This window comes from Mus musculus, chromosome 4, assembly GCF_000001635.26.
Source record: "Mus musculus strain C57BL/6J chromosome 4, GRCm38.p6 C57BL/6J".
Lineage (NCBI taxonomy): Eukaryota > Metazoa > Chordata > Mammalia > Rodentia > Muridae > Mus > Mus musculus.
The window spans coordinates 117,142,103-117,156,380 of record NC_000070.6 but is presented as its reverse complement, the minus strand read 5'-3'; the positions used below and the strand labels follow the sequence as shown (position 1 = coordinate 117,156,380).

General features: G+C 51.4%; 1 protein-coding gene, 4 non-coding genes and 2 pseudogenes across 5 annotated transcripts; 5 read left to right on the top strand and 2 right to left on the bottom strand.

Moving 5' to 3' along the window:
- The first annotated feature begins 248 nt into the window (after positions 1 to 248).
- On the top strand, positions 249 to 2,545 carry Rps8 (ribosomal protein S8). The gene is made up of 6 exons (NM_009098.2): positions 249 to 323; positions 704 to 810; positions 1,274 to 1,373; positions 1,568 to 1,743; positions 1,953 to 2,082; positions 2,394 to 2,545. Exons 1-6 carry the CDS (start codon positions 320 to 322, stop codon positions 2,501 to 2,503), a joined length of 627 nt encoding a protein of 208 aa, NP_033124.1. The 5' UTR covers positions 249 to 319; the 3' UTR covers positions 2,504 to 2,545.
- Snord55 (small nucleolar RNA, C/D box 55) lies at positions 533 to 610 on the top strand. Its single transcript, NR_030704.1, has one exon. It is a non-coding gene; the product is annotated as a small nucleolar RNA, C/D box 55 (small nucleolar RNA).
- LOC115490046 lies at positions 1,092 to 1,195 on the top strand. The gene has a single exon (XR_003955478.1). It is a non-coding gene; the product is annotated as a small nucleolar RNA SNORD46 (small nucleolar RNA).
- Positions 1,807 to 1,865, top strand: Snord38a (small nucleolar RNA, C/D box 38A). Its single transcript, NR_028524.1, has one exon. It is a non-coding gene; the product is annotated as a small nucleolar RNA, C/D box 38A (small nucleolar RNA).
- On the top strand, positions 2,219 to 2,288 carry Gm22980. Its single transcript, XR_003955476.1, has one exon. It is a non-coding gene; the product is annotated as a small nucleolar RNA SNORD38 (small nucleolar RNA).
- Gm13015 (predicted gene 13015) lies at positions 7,076 to 7,479 on the bottom strand (annotated as a pseudogene).
- Positions 8,096 to 11,124, bottom strand: Best4-ps (bestrophin 4, pseudogene; annotated as a pseudogene).

Below are 14,278 nucleotides of genomic sequence, written 5' to 3'. Positions count from 1 at the left end.
CGTGCGCCACCACGCCCGGTTTAAAAAAAAAAAAAAAAAAAAAAATTTAAAGGACAAAATGTAAGCACAACAGGCAGGCAAGTGTGCCCTATAGCTCAGCTTAAGGAGCCCGCCCTCCAGACCGCCCAAGGTCAAGGGATTTGAGGCGGGGTCCGCGTGAGTTCGCACGCCGCAGGACCCTCCCCTGTGCCAGCGTCCCAGGCTCGCCGCGGCCCCAGGTCCTTCCCGGCAACCGGAAGAGACGTAAAGAAGGCGGGGCTGAGTTTTAGAAACCGGACCGTGAAGCTTTGCGCTTCCTCTTTCCAGCCAGCGCCGAGCGATGGGTGAGTGTTGCTGCGGGCCGGGTCGGGCCGCGGGGGAGCGAGCTCCATCCGTCTCCATCCTGCCTCCCGACGCATGCTCGGCCCGACCATGGGCCACGGGCAGCCGTGGCAAGGGCCTGCGGTGGGCTAGGGCTGTGGAGATCGCTGCGGCCGCCTCCGGGGCTCCGGGCTGCGAGCGGGCCAACATGGCTGCCGCGGGCCGGGCCGCACGCGGATGATGACACCTGGGTATGCTGCACACTCCCGACTGCGTCGTGGGGAAGCCAACCTTGGAGAGCTGAGCGTGCGGGCAGCCCGCGCAGCGCGGGGCTCGGGAGCGGGCTGATTGGCCGGCGGCGAGGCCCGGTTGCTCAGGCTTGCGTCCTCGCTCCCACACACAGGCATCTCTCGGGACAACTGGCACAAGCGCCGCAAGACCGGGGGTAAGCGAAAACCCTACCACAAGAAGCGAAAGTATGAGCTGGGACGGCCCGCTGCCAACACGAAGGTGCGTGCGGGGGTCGGGGGGAGGACGACTGGGAGAGGCTGCCTTCCCCTGCGCTAGAGCGTGTTTGCTGGGGAACACGAGTGGCTGTGATCACCTTTGTAAGGCTCAGGTTTCTCGGTGCTGGCGACTGGACATGGAAGTGTGTCCACGTGCAGGGTCTGTGCACCCTAATCTCCAAGCTTAGGGTCTACTGGAGCCTAGGAGTGGGAGAGCTGCAAGCTTGGTGTGTTCCTTACTGGGGTTCTTCCTGTGTTAGGGGGGGTCTGGCTTTTTCTGGAGGTAACTAGGGTGATGAAAACGTATCCTTAGGCGTGGTTATGGCCGTCTTGGCCACCTGTACACCACTTGCCAATGCAAGGACTTGTCATAGTTACACTGACTGTTACCTCCGTCTGGTTCGGGTTCCTCTCCCAGTCCCCACTCGTTTTGATGACACATGTTCTGGCCTTCTTGTGTTCTCTAGATTGGCCCTCGCCGCATACACACAGTCCGAGTTCGAGGAGGCAATAAGAAGTACCGTGCCCTGAGATTGGATGTGGGGAACTTTTCCTGGGGCTCTGAGTGTAAGTAGGTGTTGAAGTATTTGAATTTGTTCTTGCTGAAAGATCCTGAGGTAGTTGGAGAATTCTTTGCCATATTCTGATCTCTTAACTCCTGCAATGAGAGGTGCTTTCTAGAGAATGTTAAAAAAAGATTTCAGTAATAAAAAAACATTAACTGCCCCAGCCCCTGATTGTGAATCTCTCTTTGTATGCAGGTTGTACTCGCAAAACAAGGATCATTGATGTTGTCTACAATGCATCCAACAACGAGCTTGTCCGCACCAAGACCCTGGTGAAGAACTGCATCGTGCTTATTGACAGCACGCCGTACCGACAGTGGTACGAGTCCCACTATGCACTGCCCCTGGGCCGCAAGAAGGGGGCCAAGCTGGTGCGTTGTCTTCCTGTAAGGGGTTGATTGGCTGGGGGTGGGATGGGTGCTGCCTTCTTGTGATGAAAATACTGTCCAGTTCTGCTACTGAAGGAATGAGATGAACACTTTAGTGCTGAAGAAGGCAAGCATGGCGACTTGGGGGGGGGGGGTTCAAGGAGGCTTGTGACTTTCCTGGTGACAAATCAATTCATATTCTTTTCATTCAGACTCCTGAGGAGGAAGAGATTTTAAACAAAAAACGATCAAAGAAAATTCAAAAGAAATACGATGAAAGGAAAAAGAATGCCAAAATCAGCAGCCTCCTGGAGGAGCAGTTCCAGCAGGGCAAGCTTCTAGGTGAGGTGGCTGTGGGGCTGGGGTGGGTGGACCCTTCCTGGTTCAGTGGGGTACATGTGAGTGTAGGTGGCTAATAACGTGCTGTGTGGGTGGAAAGCAGGTTGTGTAGCTGGGGGCAGGGGATGATGCGGCACTGTCTCGGTGATGAGAACTTTGTCCAGTTCTGCTGCTGATCTCTTAAGTGAGGATGAAGTTATCTGAGGAGACGGTTGGCCTTCAACGCCTGCCCCCTGGGTGTCAGGCCAGCGTGGACTTCTACAGGTGGCGTGGAGTGTCTTGTCCTTTACTGAAGACTGCCTGTTCTCTTTCAGCCTGTATTGCCTCACGACCAGGCCAGTGTGGCAGAGCAGACGGCTATGTGCTCGAAGGCAAGGAGCTGGAGTTCTATCTGCGGAAGATCAAAGCCCGGAAAGGCAAATGAGCCTCATGTGTAGTGTAATAAAGGTGTCTGCTGTTCTATCTGTATGCTGTCTAGGTGTTTGGAGAGGCTGGTTTTTTTCCTGCTCTCTGAGCAAACTCATCTCTACTGTGCAGCTGTAGTGAGGGGCCCAGTCCAGTAAAGCCAGATTTCCCCTGGTCTTTTGGGAACCTAGAGTGGATTGGTGTGGCAGGGGCTCTTCTATGCGGAGATTCAACATTAGGGTGTGTGTAAATCATGCTTGTATTATGGCTAGAAAGGCTGCCCCTTTCCTTTGTAGATGTGAGTTTTGAGGGTTCTTTAATTGGTGTATGTGTGCTGGGCATCTTAAGCACATAGCTGGCTACACCTCCAGCCAGGTTCCGGGAAAGGCTGGGACTTTGACATTGAGTCTTCCCAGCAGTTAAGATTTTCGTGGATTTTGAAGTTACCTGCAAAGAATCCTGAATGGAGAGCACGGACAGGCCCTTAGAGCTGATAGTGATGTAAAAGTGGGTCACAGGTTAGAACATGGCCTTACTGGGTGGTTTAGGGGGTTTTGGTTGAGGCACACTTGGCCTTGGCTGGCCAGGCCAGGCAGATGGCAGCTCCTGAGATCCAGACCCACCTTATCTAAGAGGACTGTTGGTAGATTTAACAGCGAATATTTTCTGCTGAATTGTTTTACTTGTGAATGGGCTGCCCACTAAGGTAACTGGCCACACTGTCTGCACTGTCTCTTTGGACACCGGTGTCAAGGTTAGGTTAGAAGGGAGTGTCTTCCACCTTAGAAATGGGTCTCACTAAACTGAGATGCCAGCTTAGCCAGTGAGCTCTAAGAGTCCCCTCCAAGGCCGGAACCGGTGTGCTCTGTTGTACCTGGCTTTTATCTGGATGCTTGGGGGTTTAAATTTAGGTCTCCATGTTTGCATAGCAATTAGCATTTTATCGTCTGACCTCCCAACAATTCAAAGTTTGTTTTGAGGGGAAGTTCTGAGGCTGGAATTCCAAGGCCCACAAGCTGCTTCTGCCTCTTGTGAGTGGTGAGAGTAAGGGTGTGCCCTACAGGAGCTTGCTTACAGTTCTGGAGGTTAATCTGGCCCTCGGGGAGGGGGAGGGGAGCATTGCAGCTGGGCAGGTCCAGCACCGCTGCAATTTGCTGAGTTTTTATCTGTCAGAAATGGAGGAAGGAGAGAGCTAAATGGAAATGGTTAAGGTTTTAAGACTGAAGTGTGATTGTTTTTGAGATGTGGTGTCACTATATTTGGATTGGCTGATCAGAAACTCTTGAGTAGACTAGGCTAGCCTTGAACTCGATTTGCTTTTCCCTCTCCAGTGCTGGGATTAAAGGTGTGCCATCACGCCTCACCTAATAAGTGGGTTGGGGGTTTTTGAGACAGGGTTTCTCTGTGTAGCCCTGAGTGTCCTGGACTCACTCTGTAGGACAGGCTGGCCTTGAACTCACAGGGATGGTCCACCTGCTTCTGCTTTCTGAGTGCTGGGATAAGACATGAGTCACATCAGACCAGGTTTATTTTTAGAGACAGGTATTGAGCAGGCCTCCAGGTTATGTCTAGGGAAGTGTGCATTTGTAAACTGGTCACAGGTGTGAGCACATGTTGTAGCCTTCCGCTCTTGATCTCAGTTGAGCTTCCCCTTGGTCTCAACTAGCACAGAATTTTTAATGTTTTTTTTTTTTTTTTGTTTTTTTGTTTTTTTTTTTTTAAGATTTATTTATTATTATATATAAGTACACTGTAGCTATCTTCAGACACACCAGAAGAGGGAGTCAGGTCTTGTTACGGATGGTTGTGAGCCACCATGTGGTTGCTGGGATTTGAACTCTGGACCTTCGGAAGAGCAGTCGGGTGCTCTTACCTGCTGAGCCATCTCACCAGCCCCAATGTTTTTTTTTTTTTGTTCTACATTGCGTGTGTTTAGTTTTGCTAACTGGAATGTACATCACATGTGTGCACTGCCCTTAGACCCTGAAACAACTGTCTGGTGGTGAGCTGTTGTGGGTGTTAGAGCTCCGAGGTCTTCAGCTAGTGCTCTTAACTACGGAGCTCTCTCTCCAGACCTTATAAGTTTTTTGTGTGTGGGGAGGGGTTGGCCCCTCACTGGTCACCAACAGCTTGGTCCCATCAGTCAGATCTAAGCACATTTAACCGGAGCCACTGCTGCCTCCCTCTAGATGTGGGGGGTGGGGGGAGGATGTTGCATCCCTAGGAGCTAAGGTACTGATGGTTAGGAGCCACCTGACTGGGTGCTGGGAATTAAGCAAGTTCTGAGAGAGCACCAACCAGCAAGCACTTTCCAGTGCTGAGTGTGCCCTCTGTAGCCCCAGGTTGGCTTCAGTTTTGTGGTAATCTTGCCTTAGCCTTCAGACTGGTAGGAGAGCCAGGGCTATGCTGTCAGGTTGGTTCTATGCATTGTCTTGTGGTTTAGTTATTGAAACAAGTTCTCATGGCCTAGGCTGTAGCCATGGATAACAACTCCTGATCCAACTCACTGCAGTGTGTGCCACCAAGCCTTGCCTATTTGAACTTAATGGATATTAAACATTTAATGAGCTGTCCTCCACTTCAAGGCAGATTTGGGATTTAATATTCTTTTGTTTTTTGTGACAGGGTTTCTCTGTGTAGCCCTGGCTGTCCTGGAACTCACTCTGTAGACCAGGCTGGCCTCGAACTCAGAAATCCGCCTGCCTCTGCCTCCCGAGTGCTGGGATTAAAGGCATGCGCCACCACGCCCGGCTTAATATTCTTAACAGGGTTTTAAGCTCAGATGTTTCAAGCAAGTGGATGTCTAGGGGCTGATGAGATGGCTCAGCAGCTCACTGTTTTCCAGAGGGCCCAGGTTCAACTCACAGCACCCAACATGGTATCTCACAACTCTGTAATTTTGGTTCCAGGGAACCTGACACCCTCACACAGACATAAAAAAACATGTCAGAACACCAGTATGCATAAGTCATAGGTGTGGGGGCAGGCTTTTCAAACAAATATTATCCCAGCTTATAAGCATCTGCAAAAGCATTCATGTTTTCTATATTAATCCTAATCTTGGGATTTTATATAGAAATATCACTGCGGTGTGCTATTGTCTGTACACTTGAGATTTTGATAAATGACTCAACCTGCAAAGACACTTGTCATGCAAGCCAGGTGACCTAAATTTGATTTCCAGAAGGACAAGAGAACTCCCAAAAAATTGTCTTCTGGCCTCACATGCTGCTAGGGCCAGTGGGATAGTTTGGTCATTGAGGTGAGTGCCTAGCCTGAATTTGAACCCAAAGGGGAGGGGAAGAGCATCATTTGAGATGGGCATGCTGTGGAGCATCCCTGGGCACAGTGTAAAATCTCTATGCAGCCTAGGCTATGCTGAAACTAAAGCTGACTGGCTGGCCTGAAGCAGAGGACCCCTGCGGAAGCCTTCACAGTGCTGGTCTATACACCTCGTGTTTTAATTGCCATTGAGATGACTCAGCAGGTAAAGGCAGCTGGTTCCAAGCCTGGTGACCTGAGATCCTGTCCCTGGAAGAATTATAAAAGATCTCTAGCCAGGTGTGTAGACACACTGATAAATGTAGCGTGGTTTTCATTTTAAAAATGAAATGCCGGAGCCCGGCATAGTGGCGCACACCTTTAATCCCAGCACTCTGGAGGCAGAGGCAGGAGGATTTCTGAGCTCGAGGCCAGCCTGGTCTACAGAGTGAGTTCAGGACAGCCAGGGCTACACAGAGAAACCCTGTCTCGAAACAAAAAAAAATTGGAGGGGCCAAGAGGTGGGTCCTCCAGTGAGGACTCAGGATCAGTACCCACATGGCAGCTCACAGCTCACTTTGTCTACAACACAATGTCCCAGGGCACCGCATGGCCTCTGTGGCACTTAGGTTACGTGCCCAAAAATATTTTTGAAAAGGAGTAATCCTACCTACTTGGAAGGCTGAGGCAGGGGAAGGTCAGCTTGGGCAATTTAGTGAGATTCCCTCCTTAGCTTCCACTGTTGTGCTGAGCCATCCTTTCATGAAAGCAGGAGTCAAGTTTTAACAACTCTGGTCTCCATGAACCAAATGCTCTTAATGGTGGGCCAAATACCAAATTAAACATAATCCCACAACAAAGAGATGGATATATATAGTAACAATAAAAAAGAAGCATTCCAGGCAAAGCCAGCACATTGACTGACCTGCCTTCAGAGTGAAGTTACTGGGTAAGGAATGTGGTTCTGAGATGGCTATCTCAGGCCAGCAGCATCCTCTCGGTGGGAATGCCACTTCCTGAACTCCCTACTAAGTCTAGGAAGCACAGGTGGAGCTAGGCACCAGGTACGCCTTTTATTTATTTTCTTTTTTCTTCCAAGATTTAATGTAAGTACACTGTAGCTGTCTGTCTTCAGACACTCCAGAAGAGGGCATCAGATCTCACTATGGGTGGTTGTGGGCCACCATGTGGTTGCTGGGGATTGAACTTGGGACCTCTGGAAGATCAGTCAGTGCTCTTAGCCACTGAGCCATCTCTCCAGCCCCAGGTTCCTCAACTCTGGACCACTGGCCTAGCTCTCCAATGCCTGACAACAGTCAAGGTAACAAATATTTAGACTTTTTGTGGTTCTTGCAAACATCTTTACTAAACAGTTCCTTCCAGGGTGACAGGACTTCGCCACAGGGCCGCGGCCAGGCAATACACCAACATCCCCAATAGCTCAGTTTGAATATAGCATGACAGGCTGCCGGTGGCCAGCAGAAGACAGAGGAGGGCAGGCTCCAGTGGTCACTTCTCTAGGGGTGCATAGTTAAGCAGCTTCTCAATCAGGTCCACGTGTGCTAGCAGCGTGCGGCGGCAGCAGTAGCGCTTTAGGCCCAGAGCGTCCAGGGCATCCCCCTCCGTGTACTCGGCCTGCAGCAGACCCAGGTAGGCTTCCCGTTTGTTGCCGACGGTCTTCCCGCAGATGAAGCAGCGTACCGGGATGATCATGGCGGCGTCTGGCGTTCAGGCCTGAAGCGGCGGTGTTCCTTGCTCGCGCCCACCCGGGGCTCCAAGAGCCTCCCAGCCCGTGGCAGCATCCATATTTAGACTTTTGTGCTAAACGGATATACATTGTTCCTCCAGCTCACTCTGCCATCTTTGCTTCCAGGGGTTGTCCCCAAATGCTTTTCCCAACAGCCAGTCCCGATGTCCAGAAAAGTTGTACTAAATTGTGTATAAGACCCAGTGAAGCTGGGGAAGAAGGTGGGGTGGTGGCTACCGCAGAGAGGATTGTTAGAGATCCAGGGCTTCACTCTCAGGCCCTTCACCCACAGCCTCATCAATGCGGCCCTCAGCCTCCTCGTCGCCCGTTTGGAAGTGCAGCAGGTACGAGGTCCTGGAAGCATCATGCGCTCAGCCGAAGTTTTGCAGGCTTATAGCAGGCGAGGGCACACCTGCACCCACGAAGCCACCCAGCTGCAGGGTCTGTGTGGCGGACCTCTGAGATGCCTCCACCTGCACCTCAAGGTCATCACTCATGCGGGCACCAGGGCAAGCAAAGACAACTAAACTCCTGGACGACTTGTTTGTAACCCCATAGGGTAGTCAGGCACTAAATCAGTTTCCATGTCAAATCCCAACTCACCGCAAGTTGAAAGTGGAATCCAGGAAGGAAGGACGCAGCGACTCAGCAGCTATGGCCACCCACCGTATAGAGTGGCTGAGGTTGGGCCTTATCCCAGTACAGATCCTGCTCAGTGGGAGGCAGGTTCTGGTATGTATCATCCACAGAGAGCAGAGACACCTGGGCCAGCAGAAGGGCAAGCAGTAGGCCACAAGCATTTCTCTGCATACCTGGCTGTCTCTGCCCCGGGCCCCTACCCCACACCTAACCTGCAAGTGTCAGTCTATGAGCTGATTGGTCTCAAAGTCCTCGTCATTCTAGGGGTTGGTGAGCTGTTCAGCCACCTATGAATTGCAAAAATGGTGTCTTCTAGCCTCAAAGCCCCCTCCCTGCTGCCCCGACCGCTCAGCATTGCAGTATGCAGATATAGTGATTATATGTGCCCACCTCTACAAAGGAGGATGCCATACTCGCCTTGAGCCAACCAGCCCAAAAGAAAAACTGCAGCAATGTGGTGAAAGGCACGAACATGTCCACGTCCCACAGGGCTGGAGAGGCCTCTCTGCCTGGCTCCCAGAGGCTCCTGAAGTTTTCCAGCCCCCGTTTCTGGCTCTACAAACTGGCGGCCAATCAGGGAAAGGGTGAAGAGGAATAGACAGCTATGGTCACCACCTGAAGAGGGAAAAGCCAGGACTGGGCACTGGGACAGCAAGAAGTGTCCCTGTCTCTGAGGGCCTGAAGAAGTCTGACAAGCAGGGCAGGTTCATCCTCTGTTCTGCTTTCTTTGTGTGTTTGTTTGAGACAGGGGCTCTATGTAGTCCTGGCTGTCTTAGAGCTTGCTTATGTAGACCAGACTGACCTTGAACTCACAGAGACCCTTTTGCCTCTGTCTCCCAAGTGTTGGGATTTTAAAGATGTGTTTCTCCATGCCTGGCAGGTCATCATGGTGGGTTGGGAGGAAAGTTTCTGAGGACGGTCCTCAGCAGTTCAGTGCTTCCTGAGCCTGAGTTGGCCCGGGTGAAGAGAAGAGCCTTCTCTGTCCCTCAGTATCTCCCACACCTGAGAACATCCAATCCGCACCTGAGCTGGGCAGTTACCTGGGTGTAGACCAGGGGGACGCTGATCCAGTCATAGTGAAATAGCATGCTGCACTTGGCCCGATACTTGTTCAGCTCCTAGAGAAAGAGGATGAAAGGGAGGGCATAGGAGACAGAAGGAGAATGAGGAAGAGAATATGAGACTCCACACACAGCAGACCTGGGCCAGGCCTGAGGCTCCCCTGCTGTCAGGTGGTACCAGGCTGGAGTGCTTCTGATAACAATTTAGGAAATTAGCAAAAAAAATCGTATTTTGGAGCTGGCCTCAGTTTCCTTACCTGTGAAAGGGGGTGATAGTAGCACTTGTCCCAAGGGTTGTTTTGAGGACTGAGCCAGTTGTAAACACATGCTTCCAAAATGTCTAGACGGTGGCAGAATTGCCATGTGTTTAGGGCCAGCCTGGGCTAAATAGTGAGTTCCAGGCAAGCTTGAGCTATGGAGAGTAATCCTAGATCCTCTCTAAAAGAGTGTGTGGTATACAGTTGGTGCCTAGTAAGTTTTAAGTACCAAAAATATTAATCTGACGATAGAGAAAGGAGAACCAAGGATCCAAATCCTAAACTGACTTACTTCCAGTATGAGACAGAGAGCGATGTCGTCACGGATTCGTCCATCCCTGCAGGCCTGGGCGGCCAGGTTAGTGAACCAAACGCAAGGGACCCAGTACTTGTTAAAGTCAGATTTCAAGCTCTCAAACTTTTTCCTCTCTTCTTGAGACATGAAACCTGGCCAGGGTGAAGAAGGTAAATGCAGAGTCCTCTACCGCCAGGGGGCGCCAGTGATTCTGTAGCTGGCTGTTCTCCCTTAAACCCATTGGCCTCCCTGGAATCCTAGAGCGCCCCCTAAAGGTCAGACCTTTCCATCACGGGAGGAAAGCCGAGATGGCAGCCACCAGCCACCCACCCCGGGGCTGCGACCTGCCAGCACCTGCATCCACCACATGCTCCATGGTGGGGAAGCGCTTGAGTACACGGGTGCTCACGGAACGTAGCACCAAAACCGATGCCAGGTTGGCATAGCGCGTAGCAAACAGCCACTCTGGTTCACACCGTGCACACTGGCTGAGATGACACACATTAACTGGTCCGGCAGTGGAATGCTTGTGTACTGAGACCACCAACGGTTCACCACCAAAGTCACGTAGAAACCTAGTGAGCTTCCATGGGTAACAGAGACAGAAAGAAGGGTCCCGGGCCCTCAAAAGCGGTTGAGATACTCCATTGGATTCTAGCACCCTTCTAGTCCCATTAGAAGTGGCACTTGCTGGGGAAGTCGGGCCAGGAAGACACAAAGAATACAAACTTGCAGGGAAGAGGAAAGTGGGGTTTGAGGCCAGGTGGTTATTGAGTCTAAGACTTTTCCATGAGGGTAGGGATCTCTTCTCTCTAGATTCCGACTGATAACTCAGAGTGGGGTTATAAAGCCAGCGAGTGTCTTTGTGCCAGTGAAGACTGAGGGTCCAGAAATGACAGACAAGTAATAACCCAGAGGAAACTGTGGACCCAGGATCTAGCCCTTCTGTCTACTGGTTAACCACAGGCCAAGCTGCTCAGAGTTGTCACGTCAGCCCGAAGGTCAGAAAACATGATCAGGATACCAGGGAGATCTAGAAGGGTCCTTACCCAGCACAAAGGACAAGGGGATGAGCTCTGCTGAGCGGTTGCAGTATCGGGCCACCTGGGCATAAATGTGTCTCTGCTCCTGGGTCAGCAACAGCCTAAGGAATGTCAGGCAGAAACCTGGGTTAGAAGGAGGCAGGCGGTACAGGTCCCCGCAGGCCAGGGCTCAGAGCTGCCCTCACCGGTAGGTGATGCTGAGCGCAGCACACAAGGTGCACAAGAGCAGGAACTCCGTGTACATGAGCTTGTAGATGCTGCCCCTCCAGTGGAAGAGCAGGCCAGAGAAGGCTCCGAAGCGCGCCTCTGCCACTCGGAGAGTGTAAGACACCGTCATGGTGCTGGGGCCTGGCACAGAAGGTCACAGAACTGTCTGTCCTCTTCTCTGCTTGTCATCCTACCACTAAACCTAGCACCCCGAGCAAAGTTCCTTCATCTCTGACCGCTCATCTTTTTTTTTTTTTTTTTTTTTTTTTTTTGGTTTTTCGAGACAGGGTTTCTCTGTATAGCTCTGGCTGACCTGGAACTCACTTTGTAGACCAGGCTGGCCTCGAACTCAGAAATCCACCTGCCCCTGCCTCCCGAGTGCTGGGATTAAAGGCGTGCGCCACCACACCCGACTCTGACCGCTCATCTTCACCCTGTGTCTGTAGACAAGGGGCTAAAAAATGATAGGACAAAGTCTAAACTGTCCCCTGCAGAACATGGGTAAAACCAGGATGGAGTTGGGTGAAGTGGGGCTGAGCTCTGTGCCCCATACAGAGGTTTTCCACAACCCTTCTGCCTTTGGAGCTGGGATAGGTAGATTCTGAAGTGTTGAGGATCAGAGCCCCAGCTTACTAGGTGCCATGGTGCCCGTCTACAAGCCCAGCACTCCTAGCAGGAGATCGTGAGTTCAAGGCCAGCCCATGCTATAGAGCAATACCTTGTCTCAAAACAAACACAACCAACCAACTGCAGCCCAGAGGCACCACTTTCCCCTGGAGCGTCCCCTCGACACCTGGTTACCCGGTCTCCCAAGTCCCAGGGCCCTCTAATCCCCACTCACACCTGCCTACCTGTTCTGAGCCGCAGCCTGGAGGAACTGGACCAGACCCCATTTTCCATGATCTTAAGTAGCTGCTGGATCCATAAAGTTAGGGTGGATTGGTGCCATCATGATGGATGGAGGCAGTCACACAGCTACTCCTGGGAACTGGGTGTGTGCTGCTAGCCTTGTGGGGCTGGTCTGGACTTTGAGTGGCCATGTGTCCTCACCCTACATTTTACAGGTGATACCATGTCCTTTAAGCTAGGGACAATAGGGAGGACTATCTTATGCTCCAAGTGAGATGACAGTTCAGGGCAAACTGTTGTGGTAACTCTCAGCTGTTGATCACTGAGTACTAAGGGACAGACAGACACTGTGCCAAGAACAACATTCTTTTTCTTTGCACGGGCTCTTCATCACATCCTCACCAGTCAGGAATCATCCCAGTTTCTCAGAGTAGGTTCCAAGAGGAGAGTGACTTGCCCAAGGTCACACAGCTAGGTCGTGTTGGAGGCAGGAGACCATGCCACAGCTTCAGGCTAGATGGGCTCTGTTTGGACCCTAGAGCAGGACTTGGGCACCAAGATCAGAGTTCTTGGTACCAGTGGCTTCAACACAGGGCCAGGCTCCTGTCCCAGGCTCTGGGGTCCTAGTCAGGCCATTTCCATGCCACAGTGTTAAAGAGGTCATGAATCTAAGGACTTGGACCATGAGGTACATTTCTTTAAGTTCTGTGAAACCATCTTAACTCCTGGATGCTCTCAGGGACTCGCTCTCTCTTGACTGTTCTAAGTTTGAGTGTGTGGATGAGTGTGTGTGCATGCACTGTGCGTATGCAAGACCTACAGAGGGCAGAAGCCCAGCTTGCTGGAGGGATTCTGTCTGTATCCTATCTTGGTTTTTACCCTTTCTTTCCTTTCTCTTGCCTTCTCTCCTTCCCATTCTTCTGTCCTTCCTTCCTTCCTTCCTTCCTTCCTTCCTTCCTTCCTTCCTTCCTTCCTTCCTTCCTTCCTTCCTTTCTCCATCTCCTCCTTGAGATCCTGTGCCCCGCACCTTCAGGGCCCTCACACACTTGAACCTGTTACCAGCTTTCTGGTTTGTGAATTTCCCACAGAGTTAGGATAAAAAGTTCGTGACCTGGAGCTGCTGTCCAGGAAGGACGAGCAGCCCCCACCTTGTCTCCCTTCCCACTGAGGATGGATCTCTTGTCCTGCTTTATGACCCTAGAAAGGGAACCATTCCGTCTATAAATCATGCGCCCTGCCCTGCTTCTCCATGTTCTTCTTGTTGGTCCTACCCACCAGCGCCCTCCGCTCCCCACAGGGAATTTGGTTATGCAGCTGAGTACTTAACATCAGGGGTGTGCAGCCAGCCAGTCTGCATTCCCAAGCTCTCCCAGCTTCATGACCTCAGACAGACAAACTCTTTATCTATCTATCCACGCAGCTCCGGCTAGCCTCAAACTCTCTGTGTAACTGAGCATGATCTTTAATTCCTGAGCCTCCTGCCTTCACCTTCCAAGTGCTAGGCTCACAGACAAATGCCAGAATACCAGCAAACGTCTGTATGCTTGATCAATGAATTTCACCGAGAATAAATGGCGATGACAGTACCAGTTTCACTGAGTTGCTGGAAAGATTAGTTAATATGTAAAGTACTCAGAGGAGCAATAAGTAAGCATGAAGTCTGGTCTAGCTCTAGCCATTGTATCGGGGATGGGAGTGGGATGAGTCTCATGTAGCCCAGGCTGACCTCAAGTTGCCTGTGTAGGTGAGGATGACCTTGGATTCACGACCTTCTTTCTTGCTTTCAATTCTCAAGAGCTGGGATTGCAGGTGTGTATTGCCACACCCAGTTTTATGCTGTACTGGGAACTGAACCCAGGGACTCCAGCATGTTAGGCAAGCCTTCTACCTAATGAGCTGAATTCTCAGCCCTTTGGTTCTCTCTCTCTCTCTCTCTCTCTCTCTCTCTCTCTCTCTCTCTCTCCCTTCTTTCCTCCCTCCCTCTCTCTCCCATCTCTCTCATCTCTCTCTCAGTGTGTGTGTGTGTGTGTCTGGGGTTTGGGCTGATTGCCTGTTTGAGCTCATGTACTAGAAGATAGAGGTCAATATTCTCTTTGTTTTTTTGAGACAGGGCCTGGAGTTTGTGGATTATAGCCAGGCTGATCAGTCAGCTCTAGGGATTCATCAGTCTCCCCACCTATGAGGATGTGCTGCCATGCCTGGCTCCTCACATGGACTCCAGGATCAAACCCAAGTCCTGGCGCTTGCATTGGGTAACTATGCTGACTGAGATGTCCCCCAGCCTCCTGCTTTAAATCCTCTCTCTCTCTCTCTCTCTCTCTCTCTCTCTCTCTCTCTCTCTTCTCTGTCTCTGTCTCTCCCTCCCTCCCTTCCTCCCTCCCTCCCTTCCTCCCTCCCTCCCTCCCTCCCTCCCTCCCTCCCTCCCTCCCTTCCTT

Coding starts and splice junctions, on each gene's coding strand:
- Rps8 (NM_009098.2), top strand. Junction 811..1,273: donor GGCCCGCTGCCAACACGAAG/GTGCGTGCGGGG, acceptor TGTGTTCTCTAG/ATTGGCCCTCGCCGCATACA. Junction 2,083..2,393: donor CCAGCAGGGCAAGCTTCTAG/GTGAGGTGGCTG, acceptor GTTCTCTTTCAG/CCTGTATTGCCTCACGACCA.